Here is a 19498-nt window from a genome sequence, read left to right on the forward strand (position 1 = left end):
CTTTGATGTAGAGCGTTTAAATCCAGTGAGGGGCCAGCTGAGTATAAGACTATCATCAGCATATAAATGGATAAGAGAGCTTCCTACTACCTGAGCTATTTTGTTTATGTAAATTGAAAGAGCGTGGGGCCTAGGATCAAGCCTTGGGGTACTCCCTTGGTGACAGGCAGTGGCTAAGACAGCAGATGTTCTGACTTTAAAAACACTGCACTTTTGAGAGGTGGTTATCAAACCAGGCCAAAGACCCCTCAGAGACACAAATACTCCTTAGCCGGCTCATAAGAATGGAATGGTCTATCGTATCAAAAGCTTTGGCCAAGTCAATAAAAATAGCAGCCCCACATTGCTTAGAATCAAAGGCTATGGTGACATCATTGAGGACCTTTAACTTCTTGGTGACAGGGGGCAGTATTTTCACATCCAGATGAAATGCATGCCCAAAATCAACTGCCTGGTACTCCTCCACAGAAGATATGCATATTATTAGTAGATTTGGATAGAAAACACTGAAGTTTCTAAAACTGTTTAAATCATGTCTGAGGATAACAGAACTTATGTAGCAGGCGAAACCCAGAGGAAAGACCATTCAGATTTTTTTTGGTCACTCTTTTCAAAATGGGTTTTCATTGGGAATCCAGATATCTAAGGGACCTTCTTGCAGTTCCTACTGCTTCCACTGGATGTCTCCAGTCTTTAGAAATTGGTTGAGGTTTTTTCTTTGTGTAATGAAGAAGTAGCCCTGTTCAAAACGAGGGTCACTTCAAGTGTACTGTTTATTAGAGGCACGTGACCAGAAAGGTAGCGTCAGTTTGTTTTCTTCCTGTATTGAACACAGATCCTGTCTTCAATTTTATCTATTATTTACTTTAAAAAATACCTAAAGTTGTATTACAAAAGTAGTTGGAAATGTTTTGGCAAAGTTTACAGGTAACTTCCGAGATATTATGTAATCACGTTGCGCAAGATGGAACCGGTGTTTTTCTGGATCAAATGTGCCAAATAAATTGGCATTTTGGATGTATATCGACGGAATTAAATCGAACAAAAGGACCATTTGTGATGTTTATGTGAGATATTGGAGTGCCAACAGAAGAAGCTTGTCAAAAGGTAAGGCATGATTTATATTTTTATTTCTGCGTTTTGTGTCACGCCTGCAGGGTTGAAATATGTTCTCTATCTCTGTTTACGGTGCTACTCTCAGATAATAGCATTGTTTGCTTTCGCAGAAAAGCCTTTTTGAAATCTGACACGTTGGCTGGATTCACAACACGTGCAGCTTTAATTTGGTATCTTACATGTGTGATTTCATGAAAGTTTGATTTTTATAGTAATTTATTTGAATTTGGCGCACTGCATTTTCTCTGGCTTTTGGCGCTAGCGTCCCACATATCCCAGAGAGGTTAAGTTTGCAGTGACACATCCATAACCTGAGCAGTGACCAGATTGCATACCAGAGAGAATAATATAGACATCAAGAAAGCCAGTCAGTTGATTATTGACAAGTTTTTTTTGATAAACAGGGAAAAATAGAATTGTAAGGATCAGCTTAATCTCCCCCTTTAAATAAAGGATTAACCATGACTGCCTTCCAAGCAATGGGAATATCCCTAGAGAGGAGAAGTTAAAAAGGTCAGCTTCGCGATGATGGGTGCAGCCTTGGTCAAGTTTAACCTCTTGAAACTAGGGGGCACTATTTTCAAAGTAAAAGGACTATTTTTCAGGACCAGATAATAGAATATGCATATAATTGACAGCTTAGGATAGAAAACACTAAAGTTTCCAAAACTGAAAAATATTGTCTGTGAGTATAACATAACTGATATTGCAGGCGAAAGCCTGAGAGAAATCCAATCAGGAAGGGACTCATTTAGAAACCTCTGCGTTCCTATTGAGCAGTGAAAAGGATATCAAACAAATTCCTTTTTATATGGCTTCCCTAATGTCACAAGACAGTTTCAGGCTTTTATTTTGAAAAATGAGCGTGAGCGACAACATTGCGTCAGTGGTCAGCTGGTGGCTCTCAGAGTGATTTGTGCATAATAGAAGAAGCCAACTGACCCGGTTGATATATTATCGAATAGATATTGGAAAAACACCTTGAGGATTGATTATAAAAAACGTTTGCCATGTTTGTCGATATTATGGATCTAATTTTGAATATTTTTCGGCGTTGTCGTGACCGCAGTTTCCGATGGATTTCTCAACCAAACGTGAAGAACAAACTGAGGTATTTCGGCTATAAAAATAATATTTATGGATCAAAATGAACATGCTGTCTAACTGGGAGTCTCATTAGTAAAAACATCCGAAGATCAAAGGTAAATGGTTAATTTGATTGCTTTTCTGATTTGTGACCAAGCTTCCTGCTGCTAGCTGGATATAATGCTATGCTAGGCCATCAACAAACTTACAAATGCTGGTCTTGCTTTGGCTGTAAAGCATAATTTCAGAATCTGAGATGACAGGGTGATTAACAAAAGGGTAAGCTGTGTTTCACTATATTTCACTTGTGATTGCATGAATATGAATATTTTCTAGTAATATTTTTTGTCCGGCTAATTAGTGTCAGTTGATGACAATTCTCCCGGATCCAGGATGGGTAGTTCTAAGAGGTTCCACATAACCTTAAGGAACATGGGCAGCTGTGGAGGAGGGTTTATTCTTTAACCGTTTTCAAAGAACTTCTTGGGGTTAGACCCACAGAGAGAACTGCTCCTTAAACTAACTAACTTCGACCTTCCGGATAGCCTGAGTGTACTTATTTCTCATTTGTCTGAACGAGAGCCAGTCAACCTGAGTACACGTGTGCTGAGCCTTTCGCCAAATGCAATTCTTGGGGTGGAATAACTCTGCAAGATCACGGTCGAACCAGGGGCAAAACCCAGTTTTAATTCCATGGGGGCGTGTTTAATTTTCTTTATGGGGGCGTGTTTGTTAACAATGCCACTAAAAATATATTTTTTTAAAGTTCCAAGCGTCTTTGACAGAGGGGATCAAGCTGATTCTATAGCAATTTACAGAGGCCAGCTCATGAAGGAAGACTTGCTCATTAAAGTTTTTTACCAAGCGTCTATGACAAATCAGGCCAGCTCATTTTACTGAGCAGCCATTACGAACACAGGCTGTAAAACAGTGATCACTAAGGTCATTACAGAAAACACCAGACTGATACCTATCAGGATTATTTGTGAGGATAACGTCAAGGAGAGTCGCCTTTTCTGGGTGTTTGGAGTCATACTTTGTGGGATTGGTAATAATCTGATAAAGATTTCGGGAGTCCCATTGCTTTAGGACTTGGTCAGTCGGTTTAAGCATGTCCCAGTTTAGGTCACCTAGCAGGACAAATTCATACTTAGTGTAAGGGGCCAGGAGAGAGCTTAGGGCAGGTAGGGTACATGCCGATGCTGATGGAGGACGATAACACACAGAGACAGTCAACGAAGAGCTATTTGAAAGTTTAATGCTTAAAACCTGCCAATCAAATGGTTTCGGGGCAGACTTGGTGGGGACAACTGATCACTGAAGGTGATCCTTGGTAAAGATTGCCACTCCCCCACATTTGGAAGATCTGTCTTGCCGAAAAAGGTTATAATCAGAAAAGGTTAACATCAGGGGGGGCAGTATTGGGTAGCTTGGATGAAAAACGTGCCCAAATTAAACTGCCTGCTACTCAGCTAGAATATGCATATAAAGAGTACATTTGGATAGAAAACACTGAAGTTTCTAAAACTGTTTGAATGATGTTTGTGAGTATAACAGAACTCATATGGCAGGCAAAAACCTGAGAAAAAAATCCAACCAGGATGTGTGAAATCTGAAGTTTGTAGCTTTTCAACTCAGCCCCCATTGAAGATACAGTGGGATATTAGTTGTTTCACTTCCCAGGGCTTCCACTAGATGTCAACAGTATTTAGAACATGTTTTGAGGATTCTACTCTAAAGGAGGGGCTCATAAGGGCTCTTTGAGTGAGTGGTCTGGCAGAGTGCCACAGCCTCGGCCTGGCACGCTCATGTGAAAGGTAGCTACATTCCACTTCATTTGTACAGACAAAGGAATTGTCCGGTTGGAACATTAATGAAGTTCTGTTAAGGCTCGGGACAATACTGCCCCCTTTGGATGAATTGCGTGCCCATAGTAAACTGAAAAAAAATCTGTCCAAAATTGCTAATATATGCATATAATAATTATTGAATAGAAAACACTCTAAGGCTTCTAAAACCGTTTGAATTATGTCTGTATGTATAGCTGAACTCACAGGGCAGCCAATCTCCCAAACTAGTTCTCATTAGGAAAGTTGGGCCAACTTTGACGTCATCGCCCCCACCCTTCCCAACCAGCTATGGATCTGGGAACAGTTTCTATGTCTTCCGCGAGATGTCTTCTATCAGTAGAGCGTTTATTTGTGCAAATCCCGCTAGCTTTGACCCTTTGGCAGGCAAAATACTGGGTGTCGCGAGAAAATAGATGCGCGTTCTGGCGCGAATTGTACACACATTTCTTCATTCCAGATTGTCTGAGAGGAGTTGCTTTTGTCCGGTCGAATCGCCAATTGTTTTGTACGTTAATAACATCCTAAAGCTTGATTCTGCACTTAGTTTGAGCAGTTTAGTCGACATATAATATGTAATTTTGACGTTTTGATGCGCAACCCCTCGAGACCAGAAGTCATTTTGGATGCATTTCAGCTGGAACTTGTCGCATTTGCTAATACAAAGACACACGACTTGAAACCAAACGCTGTTTTAGGTAAGTATGACTCCTTCCACTACATTCTGATCGAAGACCATCAAAGGTAAGGGAATATTTATGTTGTAATTTTGTGTTTCTGTTGACTCCAACATAGCGGAGAAATATTGCTTATGTCTGAGCGCCGTCTCAGATTATTGAATAGTAAACGATTTCTGTAACGTTAAAAAGAAATGTGACAAAGTGATTGCATTAAGAAGCGGTGTATCTTTCTAACTACAGTGCATTGCGAAAGTATTGAAATATCCAATAAATGTCGTTCCACTTCATGATTGTGTTCCACTTGTTGTTGATTCGTCACAAAAAAATATAGTTTTATATCTTTATGTTTGAAGCCTGAAATGTGGCAAAAGGTCGCAAAGTTCAAGGAGGGCGAATACTTTCGCAAGGCACTGTATATGTGGAACATGTATATTTAGTCAAAGTTTATAATGTGTATTGCTGTTATCTGGCGTTATCTGGCAGAGCTATCTATAAATTTCTGACATTTTTTTAGCATTTTCTGAACATGGCGTCAATGCAAACGGAGATTTATGGATATAAATTGCATATTATTGAAAAAAAACATAAATGTACTGTGTAACATGTCCTATTACTGTCATCTGATGAAGATTTTCAAAAGGTTAGTGAATTATTTTTCTTTTAATCCTGCGTTTGTGATTGCATGTTCGACAAAATGGCTACATATCGTCTGTGTCTTTGTGGTGTTTTGACATACATATGTGCTATGTTTTTGCCGTAAAACATTTTACAAATCTGACTCGCTGGGTAGATGAACAAGGTGTTTCTTTCATTTGAGCTATTGCACTTGTTAATGTGTGGAGGTTAAATATTTCTAAGAATATTTTTGCATTCTGTGCGCCACTTTTTGAGTTGAGGGGGTGGGGGGGGGGTGCCCTTGGGAAACGTGTAGCGTGAACACGTTAAAAACATCTTAAAGATTGATTCCATACTTAGGTTGGCATGTTTCTACAGTCTGTAACGTAACTTTTTGAACTTTTCGTCCGACGTTCGGTGCGACCTGAACGCGCTTTGGATTTGTTTGCCAAGCGCGCTAACAAAAGAAGATATTTGGACATAACTGATGGACATTATCGAACAAAATCATACATTTATGGTGGAACTGGGATTCCTGGGAGTGCATTCTGATGAAGATCAAAGGTAAGTGAATATTTAAAATGCTATTTCTGAGTAATGTTGACTACCCAATATGGCGGGTATCTTTTTGGCTGCTTTGTTGTCTAAAGGCCGTACTCAGATTATTGCATGGCTTGCTTTCTCCAAAGTAAAAAAAAAAATCTGACACAGTGGTTGCATTAAGGAGAAGTTTAGATAAAGCTCCATGTATAATAGTTGTATCTTTTATCAATGTTTATTATGAGTATTTCTGTGAATTAAATGTGGCTCTCTGCAAAATCACTGCATGTTTTAGAACTACTGAACATAACACGCTAATGTAAAATGAGATTTTTTTATATAAATATGAACTTTATCAAACAAAACATACATGTATTGTGTAACATGAAGACCTATGAGTGTCATCTGATGAAGATCAAAGGTTAGTGATTCATTCTCTCTCTATTTCTGCTTTTTGGTGACTCCTCTCTTTGGCTTGTAAAATGGCTGTGTTTTTCTGTGGCTTGGTGGTTACCTAACAATCGTTTGTGGTGCTTTTGCTGTAAATCCTTTTTGAAATCAGACACTGTGGCTTGATTAACGAGAATTTAATCTTTAAAATGGTGTAAAATACTTGCTTGCTTGAGAAATTTTAATGAGATATTTGTTGTTTTGAATTTGGCGCACTGCACTTTCCCTGGCTGTTGCCGAGGAGGTTCCGCTAGTCCTAGACAGGTTAACCACGACTCAGTAATGTCCAACACATCTGGATTTTAGCTGCGAATTCACTTTCAATTAATCAATTTTAGGTAGTAAGATTCTAGTGTTAACGTGCAGAAAATAGTGAAGCAGATATCAGCGCACAAGTCAGAATTGGGGCTCGCAACAGTATATAGGCCAGGGTGTACATGCACATTTCAAGATATCGTCAACAGTAATTCAATCAAGGCACGGCCGAGGACAAGGAGAGCTCTGCAGTGTTGATATATGACATTTGAATGTGCATTACATGGCAAAAAGATCATATTGTACAGCAATTTCATCAAGAAACATGAATACAAAGCTGGCGAGAGGTGGTTAGAGTAGGATGGGAGGCCAAAAGTCTGTGTAACCAATATAGAGTCCTGAGTGTGGGAACAAACATAGTTTGTCCAAAGGTTGGGAAAAACAAGGAAGTCCATAGTCAACAAAGCATGCAGGAGTCATGAGGCAAATAGCAAGATGCACAAGAAAACAAACATAATGACTTAGGGCTAGCCATTGTAAGTTCAGAGTCACTCGCCCCAACAGTGCCTGTGAGCTGGAGGCGAGCAAAAGCTCGGGAGAGGGGGGGTACACAAGTCAGGGCAGACAGCGAACAGATCGCCAAGTGGAATCCAAGCAACAGTGCAGCAGGCAACGAGGGTAGGTGTCACATCCACTTGGGAGAAGCTTTTATTTCTGGAGATGATTTCTTGTAGAATATGGTCTCTGAACAGCTTCAAAGGCCTCTGGATTTGAGTGGGATAGCCTGCCCATTTGTTGGGCTCAAAGGCTTCGACACCTTTCATTTCACACCTCAGTGCTAATTGAAGTTGTATCTGGTCTGTCGCAGTTCCAGGTTCTCAGGACTTTGTTTGCCAGAACATCCTCTGTATAGCTTGGAAAAAGGAATCCTTGATATAATTATTCTTTCCAGGTTATTTTGTGCCAAATTAGGTTGTAGGTTTGGAGTTTTGATCTGGAGTGAAGGTTATGTTGTGGAGGGTAGCATCCTGTATATGTCCCTGCAGAAGTTAACTATCTTTGCTCACATGCAGCTGTGTCTCTCAAAGCAGAGGGAGGGTCTACCTCTAAAGGTTGAGCTTCCGCTTTCAAGGAGCGGGACTCTAACCCGAAAACTTTTAAGCAGTTCCGCTATGCCCTCCAACAAACAGGAAAAGCGCCAATACGGGACTAAGATCGAATCGCACTACAATGGCTCCAACGCTCGTCGGATGTGGCAGGGCTGGCAAACTATTACTGACTACAAAGGGAAGCAGTGACGCGAGCTGCCCAGTGACACAGGCCTACCAGACAAGTTAAGTAACTTCCATGCTTGCGTCGAGGCAAGCAACACTGAAGCATGCATGCTGTTCCGGACGAACGTGTGATCACACTCTCCGTAGCCGATGTGAGTAAGACCTTTAAACAGGTCAACATTCACAAGACCGCAGGGCCAGACTAATTACAAGGACATGTACTGCGAGCATGCGCTGACCAACTGGCAAGGGTCTTCACTGACATTTTCAGCCTGTCCCTAACAGAGTCTGTAATACCAACATGTTTCAAGCAGACCACCATAGTCCCTTAGCCCAAAAACACCAAGGTAACCTGCCGACTGCTCTTTTATATCTAACTTGAGTAATACAGGCAAGAACAGGAGAGGAGAATTAGCAGAAATCTCAAGACATTGGTTAGCTTCTAACAAAGGAAGAACTATAGGGTTATATGAATATAGTGAAATGACAGCATAACTGATCATGTAATAGGTCTTGAGATTGCGAAGTGTAAAAAAGGCTCAACTGCAGGTGTGATCCCACAAAATTCTATCTACTCTAAACATCTGTCCAATATGTTCTAAAGAATATGCTCCCTTCAGTCACTCACTGTAATTGCTAAGCATTACTTATTCTACGCTATAATGTACTGGAGAGTTAGTCAGTGCAAACTAAGGTTCCACACATACAACCAGTGGACTCTCAGCAGGTTCCCCGCAGCCTGGTTTCTAATATAAAAATATAAAAAAAACACAACAAACAAAACCCTGGGCTTCATAAGGGACTGGCCAGAGCTTTTACACAGTCCAGTGATGTTTAAAAGAGAGAAGGAAAAAAAAGAACCTGGAAGGAATGGCAATCAATTTCATTAAGTTTATTTTGGGCATAACAATTTGTGTCCTGAAAGTGTTACTCCCACCGGTCACCCAGTAACTGTAGCACAGGGTTCTTTTACTCACATTACGACGGTTCCGTCCATGAGACACTGTGTCACTTGAGTAGGTGTTACTGGGTTCTGAGAAAGAGGTCTATCAGCCGGACAGAATGAGGGGGCCGGGGCTGTGCTTAGAGGTCTGGCCTCCTGTAGAGTGAGACATGATATTACACCACTAGACTGCATACCAGATCATGTCCCATACTCAACTAATCACCTGGGGGAAATAAAATGCATGGTGTTTTGCATTGTTCAGTCTGGCCTATCAGCTGATTAACTTATTACATGTAGTACTAGTAAAAAGCTATAAGCTTTACATTTGTATTGCTCTACTATTACATAATCATCAACAGGGCAATCTCCCAACCCTGTGGTTACACACCCAGTGTCACATCCATGACCCAAGGTTGAGTGCACTCACACACAAAGAATGATTCCGAATGAAGTTGCCTGCCATAGCACCCAGGCTGTGATAACAATAAAAGTGATGAGAGTGATGGATGATTGTGGAGGTTGTGGTCGACAGAGAGCACTCATATTTACCACTTGACAGGGATCTACTGCAAATGAGTCAGTTTTCACATTAATAAAAAGAGACAGACTCATCCACTGAGCTACATGAAAGCCGCATGTCGTACCCCTTTGATCTAAAAATAAATATGAATTGATTCCCGGTCTGTTGGCACACACAGTGGAAACAAGTCACATGACAAAGCCTATCAATCTATGTGCATTTGACAAAGCAGGATACGAGTTAGCAAAGCTAGCTACCTAAGTAATCCGTGTTCGACACCCCTGAAGACCAATCGCTTCAAGACTGGCAGGGTTTTGATCAGATCCATCTTTAAAACACCTCTGAAGTCTGACTTCAAATGAAGCCAGCTATCTTTGGGAAAATCTCAAATTTGTCAAACATGCTTTGCGAAATACCTCGCAGGGCTTCTGGCTGCCATGGCAACCATGCCGGCCTCCCAGTGAGTCATCATTTCGGTATCTTTCACACAACATGGGGCTATAAACACTCCAGCATCTCCAATGCAGGAAGGAAGAGGAGCTTCTATACAGCTGTAGCAGTTCCCAAGATTGTTATACTGTGATTTCTGCATTATCTTTAGCCAATCATTATGTAGTAGAGAACTTTGAAAGTTTCTTCAAGTGCAGTCGCAATAACCATCAAGCGCTATGATTAAACTGGCTCTCATGAGGACCACCACAGGAAAGGAAGACAGAGCTACCTCTACTGCAGAGGATAAATTCATTAGAATTACCAGCCTCAGATTACAGCCCAAATAAATGATTCAGAGTTCAAGTAACAGACACATCTCAACATCAACTGTTCAGAGGAGACTGCGTGATTCAGGCCTTCATGGTTGAATTGCTGCAAAGAAATCACTACTAAAAAAGACCAATAAGAAGAGACTTGCTTGGGCCAAGAAACACAAGCAAAGGACATTAGACCGGTGGAAATTTGTCCTTTAGTCTGATGAGTCCAAATTGAGATTTTTGGTTCCAACCGACCTGTCTTTGTGAGACGCAGAGTAGGTGAATGGATGATCTCTGGTGGTTTGATGGTGCTTTGCTGGCAACACTGATTTATTTAGAATTCATGGCACAGTTAACCAGCATGACGACAACACAATTCTGCAGCGATACGCCATCCCATCTGGTTGCCGCTTAGTGGGACTATCATTTGTTTTTCCAACAGGACCAGGTACCAAAACACACCTCCAGGCTGTGTAAGGGCTATTATGAGTGATGGGGATCTGCATCAGATGACCTGGCCTCCACAATCACCTGGACTCAGCCCAATTAAGATGGTTTTGGGGTGAGCTGGAACGCAGAGTGAAGGAAAAGTAGCCAACAAGTGCTCAGAATATGTGGGAACTCCTTCAAGATGGTTGGAAAAGCATTCTCATGAAGCTGGTGATAGAATGCCAAGAGTGTGCAAAGCTGTCATCAAGGCAAAGGGTGGCTACTTTGAAGAAAAACACAGGAATGAGTAGGTATCCAAACTTTTCACTGGTACGGCACGCACACACAGAACAAAACATTAGGAACACCTTCCTAATATGGAGTTGCATCCCATTGGCACTCAATTTGTCAGGGCATGGACTATGCAAGGTGTCAAAAGCGTTCCACAGGGATGCTGGCCCTTGTTGACACCAATGCTTCCCACAGTTGCGTCTTGGCTGAATCTTCTCTGGGTGGCTGACCACTGATCACGCACAGAAAAACCCAGCAGCATTGCAGTTCTTGACACAAACCGGTGCACCTGGCTCCTACTAACATATCCTGTTCAAAGGCACTTAAATATATTTGTCTTGCTCATTCACCCTCTGAATGGCACACATACAATTTTTATTTTACCTTTAACTCGGCTAGTCAGTTAAGAACAAATTCTTATTTGCAATGATGGCCTACACCGGCCAAGCCCGGATGACGATGAGCCAATTGTGCGCTGCCCTATGGGACTCCCAATCACGGCCGGTTGTGACACAGTCTGGATTCGAACCAGGGTGTCTGTAGTAATTAGGGCGATTTCAAGTGTCCAAAAATTTGTATTTTTGGACACTGATTGGCTGTTTTTTTTTTTTTTTTTTTACACCTTTATTTAACTAGGCAAGTCAGTTAAGAAAGCATTCTTATTTTCAATGACTGCCTTGGGTTAACTGCCTGGCAGAATGCCAGATTTTTACTTTGTCGGCTCAGGGATTCAATCTTGCAACCTTACAGTTAACTAGTCCAATGCTCTAATCACCTGCCTCTCATTGCACTCCACGAGGAGCCTGCCTGTTACGCGAATGCAGTAAGCCAAGGTAAGTTGCTAGCTAGCATTAAACTTATCTTATAAAAAACAATCAATCATAATCACTAGTTAACTACACATGGTTGATATTACTAGTTTAACTAGCGTGTCCTGTGTTGCATATAATCGATGCAGTGTGTATCGCTGCTCCAATGTGTACCTAACCAAAAACATCAATGCCTTTCTTAAAAGCGATACACAGAAGTATATATTTTTAAACCTGCATATTTAGCTAAAAGAAACCCAGGTTAGCAGGCAATATTAACCAGGTGAAATTGTCAATTCTCTTGTGTTCATTGCACGCAGAGTCAGTGTATATGCAACAGTTTGGGCCGCCTAATTTGCCAGGATTTTACATAATTATGACGTAACATTGAATGTTGTGCAATATAACAGGAATATTTATACTTATGGATGCCACCCGTTAGATAAAATACGGAACGGTTCCATATTTCACAGAAAGAATAAACGTCTTGTTTGAGATGATAGTTTCCGGATTTGACCATATTAATGACCTAAGGCTCGTATTTCTGTGTGTTATCATGTTATAACTAAGTCTATGATTTGATAGAGCAGTCTGACTGAGCAGTGGTAGGCAGCAGCAGGCTCGTAAGCATTCATTCAAACAGCACTTTTGTGCGTTTTGCCAGCAGCTCTTTGCAATGCTTCAAGCAATTGCGCTGTTTATGACTTCAAGCCTATCAACTCCCGAGATTAGGCTGGTGTAACCGATGTGAAATGGCTAGCTAGTTAGCGGGGTGTACACTAATAGTGTTTCAAACGTCACTCGCTCTGAGACTTGGAGTGGTTGTTCCCCTTGCATGGGTAACGCTGCTTCGAGGGTGGCTGTTGTGTTCCTGGTTCGAGCCCAGGTAGGAGCCAGAAGAGTGATGGAAGCTATACTGTTACACTGGCAATACTAAAGTGCCTATAAGAACATCCAATTGTCAAAGGTTAATGAAATACAAATGGTAGAGAGAGAAATAGTCCTATAACAACTACAACTTCTTACCTGGGAATATTGAAGACTCATGTTAAAAGGAACCACCAGCTTTCATATGTTCTCATGTTCTGAGCAAGGAACTTAAACGTTAGCTTTCTTACATGGCACATATTGCACTTTTACTTTCTTCTCCAACACTTTGTTTTTGCATGATTTAACCCAAATTGAACCGGTTTCATTATTTATTTGAGGCTAAATTGAATTTATTTATGTATTATATTAAGTTAAAATAAGTGTTCATTTAGTATTGTTGTAATTGTCATTAATACAAATACATTTTTAAAAAATTGCTGATTAATCGGTATCGGCTTTTTTTGGTCCTCCAATAATCGGTATCGGCGTAGAAATCATAAATCAGTCGACCTCTAATTGTCATGACGCGTAGACTGTGGGATATATGTTATAATGCAAATAGGTTCAGATGTGTAGGCAAGCCTTTTAGCATGCATTGAAATATGAGCAATGTCAAGCTGTTTGTGTTCTAGGAAATAGGCCCACGTGTGTGGGCTAATTGTTCAGGACTATTCCAGAGGAAATCACTTTTTATTCATGACAGAGGCATTTGTATGAATCCAAAGCTATCGCTCCCCTATCAGTGCAGACACAGCTAAGACAATTTTATAAAATCAGAGCTGCACAACGACGTTGCTTCCTGTCAAGAGTATTGATTTATTTTAAATCCAAACAGGCCACCTATCTTTATACCCAGGGAATATTTCAATATGAGTGAAACAGCAAATCGACCTGGGTGAGTTATTTAAAAAGTAGTTGATTGGAAACAAGTGGGAGAGCCAGAGTGAGTCCTCTGGGGAGCAAACGGGAACCATTCCTTGGACTTCAACCACAGATGGAACCACAGTCAGCAATCAAATGAGCACGGGGTAAACCTCTATGTGGGAGTCAAACACACACCCACGCACGGCTAACTGCAAATACATTATTGCCCCAATTGAACTTGGCCACAAAAACCACCGCTCATTTGACACATCAGAGCCTACACCAACACAAGAGGTGAGCTACTCCTCCTCTGCGCAACCCATTTCACTCATGCATTAGTCTAGCTCTGCTATTACAGGCTCACAGATGGGACAAAGGGGGTCAGAGGAACGGACAGATTAGGCAACACAAGAGAGGTAGGCTAAGTTCTCTGCTCCAGAGAGAGAGGGAAGAAGAGAGAGGGAGGAAGGGAAAGTGAGAGATAGTTGGTGGGGGAATCAGAAGCTTGTCTGACACACACATGCCGGTCATGGCAATCACCTCCCCAGCAAGATGTCCAGTTAGCTCCCTTCCTCACAGCAAACAACTGTGCCTAATTACTTTGAAGTCACTCAAATAAGCATGCATTCTTGCACAACTTTACAGGGACAGTCAATCATTCTGCAGGTAATTCTGTCTGAAAGGCTGAAAAAACATCACATTACTTGGCACCAGAGTATGTGAGCAGACTTGAGCAGTCGATAATTCAACTCATGTCTTTTCCAACCGTTCCGCTAAAAAAACGCTCCTTGCTCACAGGAAGAAACCGCTCCTTGCTCACGACAACTTTCACTTCATTCATTAAAATCAATTTAACCAACACCCATCTATTTTTGTGACTACATAGCATACCATTTGGTTTTGGAACCAAACCATATGACTTGAATGATAATATTTTTTATAAAACCAAAAGGTGACTAAGTGGTCATCATCTCAAATAGGCTACATGTCATATTAAACAGCACATAAAACACTAAATAATAGGTCAGGAGCCAGACAGGTAGTCTAAAAAAATTTTTTCGGCTATATTATTAGCCTATTATCTCAATTATTTCAACGCCATAGACTACAAAGAAATACATTGTGAAGCATTGGCGAGTGTGACACTAGGCTGGCAGGAACATTGAGCACTCAGCATTTAAACAATATTTTGTTGTATTAAATCATTATAGTCTAAATTGCACATATAGGCTGTGACTTACTTAGAATTAAGTAAAAATGAAACATAAAAGGACTTAGACCTTTGAATTCACTTTTAGAAACACGGGTTTGGACAGAGTCTATGGCTTCAGGCTCATGCGATGGTGCCTTGTTAGTAGGCCAGCAGCGGAGAATACCCTCTCCACGCTTTCTATTTATTTTAGATTTTTTGTTTATAAATACTTTGTTACAATGACACGCAAGCTACCAACCTGGTTACTTTCTGTTAACATGTGCACGTAGTACTCCATCATGCTTTTGGGATATGTGTCTTTTCAGATTCCACAATGATTATTTAGTTGTGGACACTACATTACCCTCTTTTGCACTTGGGCCTCATCTTTGTAAGTCACCTTGATTTTTGTACCTGTGTTTTATCAGTTTATGAAAATATAGAAAAATAAATAAATATACACACACACACCAAACCCCTCTACACAATCCTCCATTCAAAGCAGTGAGTCACGCCAGCATTATCACCACCCGGAGCTGAACCCGTCTGACGTCATTAATAAAAAATGCCACCCATTCACAGATGTAAGAATACAAAAGTAGCTTTGAGGTTATGGTCGACTACAACTATCAGAATAGAAAAGGGCCATGAAACTTCATACTAGGCTAGTCTACTACTATATAACTACTAGATATTAAACAATTAAAATAATTAGTCTAAGAACTTTCCATGATCAAATGAATACTGATGCCAACATAGAAATGTTCGATTTCTATTCAGAAAGAGCTTGTTTATCCATTACCATGTGCTCCCCATAGACATTAAAACCAATAGATAGTGAAAGCACTGACGTCATCCATGTATTCCTATGGAAAACTCCTGATTGAATTTGAAGCGCGCCATATTGCTGAATGGCACCAACAACAAAAAATGTTCGCTAAGGACCTTCGTGACTCTAAAATAACCGAGGGGATCAAACTTGATCATAATAATCTCATTTTACAGCCCAAAACTTCCATAATTATTTTCATTTTCTGGGCTGTTCTGGCAATTGTAATTTACATAGGCTTTCTAGGAGTGACCAGGGCTTTTGCCACCGCTAGGTTGCAACGCAGTAGACCGCTCCAACGCTCCAGACCGGACACTGGAGGCCTGGTGGGAGACCACCCCACTGAGGGAAGCCTAAAGCCCCCTAGGGTCTCTCCCTCTGCACCTGTCCTTCTGGTCCCGCTGGTGTGGGGCCGTTTATGACACGTTACTCTGTAATATCCATCAATGCCTTCATTCAGTGTTATGTATAACTAACTGCATATTACCTTTCTAACCAAACAAAGACAAAACCTCACAAATAACAACCAGTCAAGCATTTCATCAATCCACAAGCAGCAGTAATCAAGTCAATGCCATGTAGGCCCAAGGTTGAGTGTGTCTGCACTTTTCCCTTACCATTTCAACATGTTGGAAGGCTACTTGTCTGAACTTGACTGCTAAAATCAGTGAGAGGTTTTGCTTAAGAAAATTACATTTCAGGAGTCTTCACAATACCATGCAGTAGTTGTGAGGACAGGGTGAATTGAGTCTTCAAAATGGCCGCTTAAGTTGAAAGGAAGCACATTGATTCAAATTTATGGACACATGTTATTCCTGAATACATTGACATTTCTCTCCCAGACAGGCTTGTGCCAAAATCTCTATTACTCTGCATCAAGATTAAAGATCAAATTGTCATTACAACACAGATGCCATTAAGCTACATTTGGAGAGTTCCTATAATGAACTGTACACATGACCTGGGGACAGACAATCCACAGTGGGAGCCCATCAGATAACAACCAAGCTCTTGACCTTGTAATATGTGGAGTTGACAAAGGGAAGTTCATCACTGTTGCTCAATTCACACGTGTTATTGAGATATGTAGCCAAGACTGAATTTGGCAAAATTCCTGAATGAAGATAAAAGTATGCACTTAAAAGTGCAGAGCGTTTTGGATTCTGGTATTCTGAACCTCTCTCATCAACTCCAATAATACTGGAGTATGAAGCAACCTGATCCCCATAGGTTTCAATGTGTGTCTGACAGTTTTGGATTGAGGAATTTGACTATAGAAATTAGAGGCAACTGTTTAAAGTATCAATCTTGAAATATCCTATAACACAAGTTACAGTAGCTAGAACAGATTACAATTATCCTGGCTGCCAAGGTGTACAAAACGTATCACTCTCTGCAACTGGGTTGAAATTCTCAGAAAGGGACAGATAAAAAAAAAAAAAAAAAAACTTTATTTAACTAGGCAAGCCAGTTAAGAATTCTTATTTACAATGACTGCCTTTCCCAGACAAACCCAGATGATGCTGGGCCAATTGTGCACCACCCTATGAGACTCCCAATCACAGCCAGTTGTGATACAGCCTGGATTCGAATCAGGGTGTCTGTAGTGAGGCCTCTAGCACTGAGATGCAGTGGCTTAGACTGCTGTGCCACTTGGGAGCCTTAATACACAGGCTTCCCTTTACCAAAACAAAAAATATAAAGTTATTAAATACTGTAGTAGGCCTATGTTTACAGAGAGCTCTGTAGCTTGCTTGCATGTATTCAAAACAGACATTAATGTAATTTTCTGGCCTCAGGACCAAATGTCTCATACAGGAAAATAACCACATACTTCATTAATCAACAAATATCCAGGTGAATCGTGATAGTAGTATGGTACAATATGTAGCTGGCAGGAATAACATGCATTTGTGTATATTAGGGATCCCCATGAGCTATCCTTCCTCGGGTCCAAACACATTAAGGCACTTGCATCAGATATAAAACGAAAGATAATGCAGTACAACATTATTACACCACTACATATCTACAATAGAAAATGTATAATACCACCATACAACAATATTACAATGTACGTATGTGTAGAGTGCATGTGCTAGCATGTGTGTGCGTATGCATGTATCTGTACCTGTGTCTCCCCACAGTCCCCTCTGTCAAAATACAGATACCATGCACAACAACGGTGCCATTTCTGAGAATGGAGGAACTGACACCGGCGGAGAGAAGATTTCAGAACAGAGATCAGCACCAACTAAACGTACGCAGTGTACAATTTACAACAGTATCTGCAATTAGATCAAACCCATCAGCTCAATGTAGCCTAATTTACAAGGATTTGCCTTCAGTCCTTGTGAGCACACCTGAACACGGATCACAGCTGGGTGCCCAGGAACAGAAGCTGAATATGCATGTCATCGCAACTGTTATTAGCTACACATAGCTTCGGCGTTGCATTCACCACCAACACATTTGTATCCCTATACAGATCGATGTCTGAGTACGTTTGCAGGTGTAAAGGGAAAGTATCAACACTACACCACCACCCTTTCATTGACACTATTTCAGGCCGAATTGTTAATCCTCTAGTAGTTGGTCTTACCTTTGAGCTGCGGCAAGGGTGAAAGCTCGGTAAGAGTTTGAGTTCGGAACTGGGACGACCCTTGAGATTTCTTCTGTTTCTGGGCTTTCCTCATTGATTTTCGTGTGAACCCGTCCACTTTCTCAGTCGCAGATATAGCCGACATTGTGGTGCATGAACTATAACGTCAAAATATGTTTCACAAGTGCACCAAAGACAGATTCAGAGGTTACCACACGTAGGCTATGTCTCCCAGCCCAGCCGCATCAACATATTCTCAAACTTGAAATAATGGAGTGAACCGCAAGCTTCAAAGAACACCTCTTCTCCGTGTTGGATCCACTAGTGTAGCTTGTTAATCAGTTTCCATGTAAAGCCCGCATAATTCGGTCCGCTTGTTGAGAGTCCAGCGAGCTGTTTACAAAACGAACGTTACGCGTTAACAAGCCAAAGTTGCTAGGCTAACGTTAACTAACTAATTGTCTGACAACAGAAACATTGCCTAACTAAATTTCTGGGTGTATTTGTTAACTTGTCATTTCTGCAATATACCTGTTGCTTGTGTTGTCATTTTTATAGCTAACTAGTTATTTCAGAGAAAACAAGTAACGTTATGCCATGTACTGTAAATGACAGACCAAAAAAATGCTACCGCTAGCTAGCTTCTTGGCTAACGTGTTAAAACGCACAGTTAGCTAGCTAGATAATATGAACATTTACAATTTAAAGCGAACTCTCATGATGAAATTCATACTATTTTCAGAAGAAAATAAATACTATATTCCGTGTCTTGTAGCCGTAGTTAGACGAATGAAGTCTGGCAACCTCGAACTAACGTTAGTTACTCAGGAACGTTCGTATCGGAAGAACAGCGGCGCCAATGGAGTCATGTTCAGCACTTTCCCGTGTCCATTTAGTCGGAATTATCTGTTCATCGAGTTGCTCTGACACCCCGATAAGGAATTTTCAGTTATGCTCGGACCTCAACAATAACTTTTCCAATAGATTCGTTAGATAAAACCCATCCATTCAGAAGCCACAACACTGTAGACTCTGCAACCGTAAACAGTTTCGCGTCGTTGTCGAGGTTGCATTTTGTGACGCGAATGTACGTAATTGACAGGCAACGCCAGTATCCAACAAAAATGTAGGAACTTGCACGCTCCATGCCTTTTTAACCAATCGAATTCGATAAAGACTGGGCTCTAAACCATGTGACAATGGGCGGATTCTGAGCCCGCGGGCACCGGGCAAATGCCCATGACGTCATCGGACGAAAGCGGGGAGGGAGGAGCGCCTTTCCAAATCGATCTGTGCCGATCGATCATTAAGTCAACAAGGCAGCATCGTGCAGTCCAGAAACATTCAAAATATATTTTCCTCAAAATAAATGTTTGAAGTGTCTAACAAAGCAATCACAATGCACGCTAAAACACATAATCGTACAAATTACTATACGTCCTGAATTATGTCACTTTTGTTTGGAGGCTACATCGCATGGGCTTTGAACGGGGCACCCGACTCACGTAAGGGAGGCCCTGTTTAAAATATAATG

The 19498-nt window shown here is 41.0% G+C and overlaps 1 protein-coding gene across 1 annotated transcript in view; it reads right to left on the bottom strand.

The window, feature by feature from the left end:
• The window catches only part of LOC135557473 (serine/threonine-protein phosphatase 2A 56 kDa regulatory subunit alpha isoform-like), a 134190-nt gene extending 115154 nt beyond the window's left edge, over nt 1–19036 (bottom strand). Inside the window, exon 1 of the mRNA XM_064990743.1 lies at nt 17965–19036. Coding sequence (XP_064846815.1) covers nt 17965–18109 — 145 coding nt within the window. The 5' untranslated portion in view covers nt 18110–19036. The remainder of the gene's footprint in view (nt 1–17964) is intronic.
• Between the last annotated feature and the right edge of the window lie 462 nt (nt 19037–19498).

The sequence above is a fragment of the Oncorhynchus masou genome, chromosome 16, assembly GCF_036934945.1.
Source record: "Oncorhynchus masou masou isolate Uvic2021 chromosome 16, UVic_Omas_1.1, whole genome shotgun sequence".
In the NCBI taxonomy this organism is placed as follows: domain Eukaryota; kingdom Metazoa; phylum Chordata; class Actinopteri; order Salmoniformes; family Salmonidae; genus Oncorhynchus; species Oncorhynchus masou.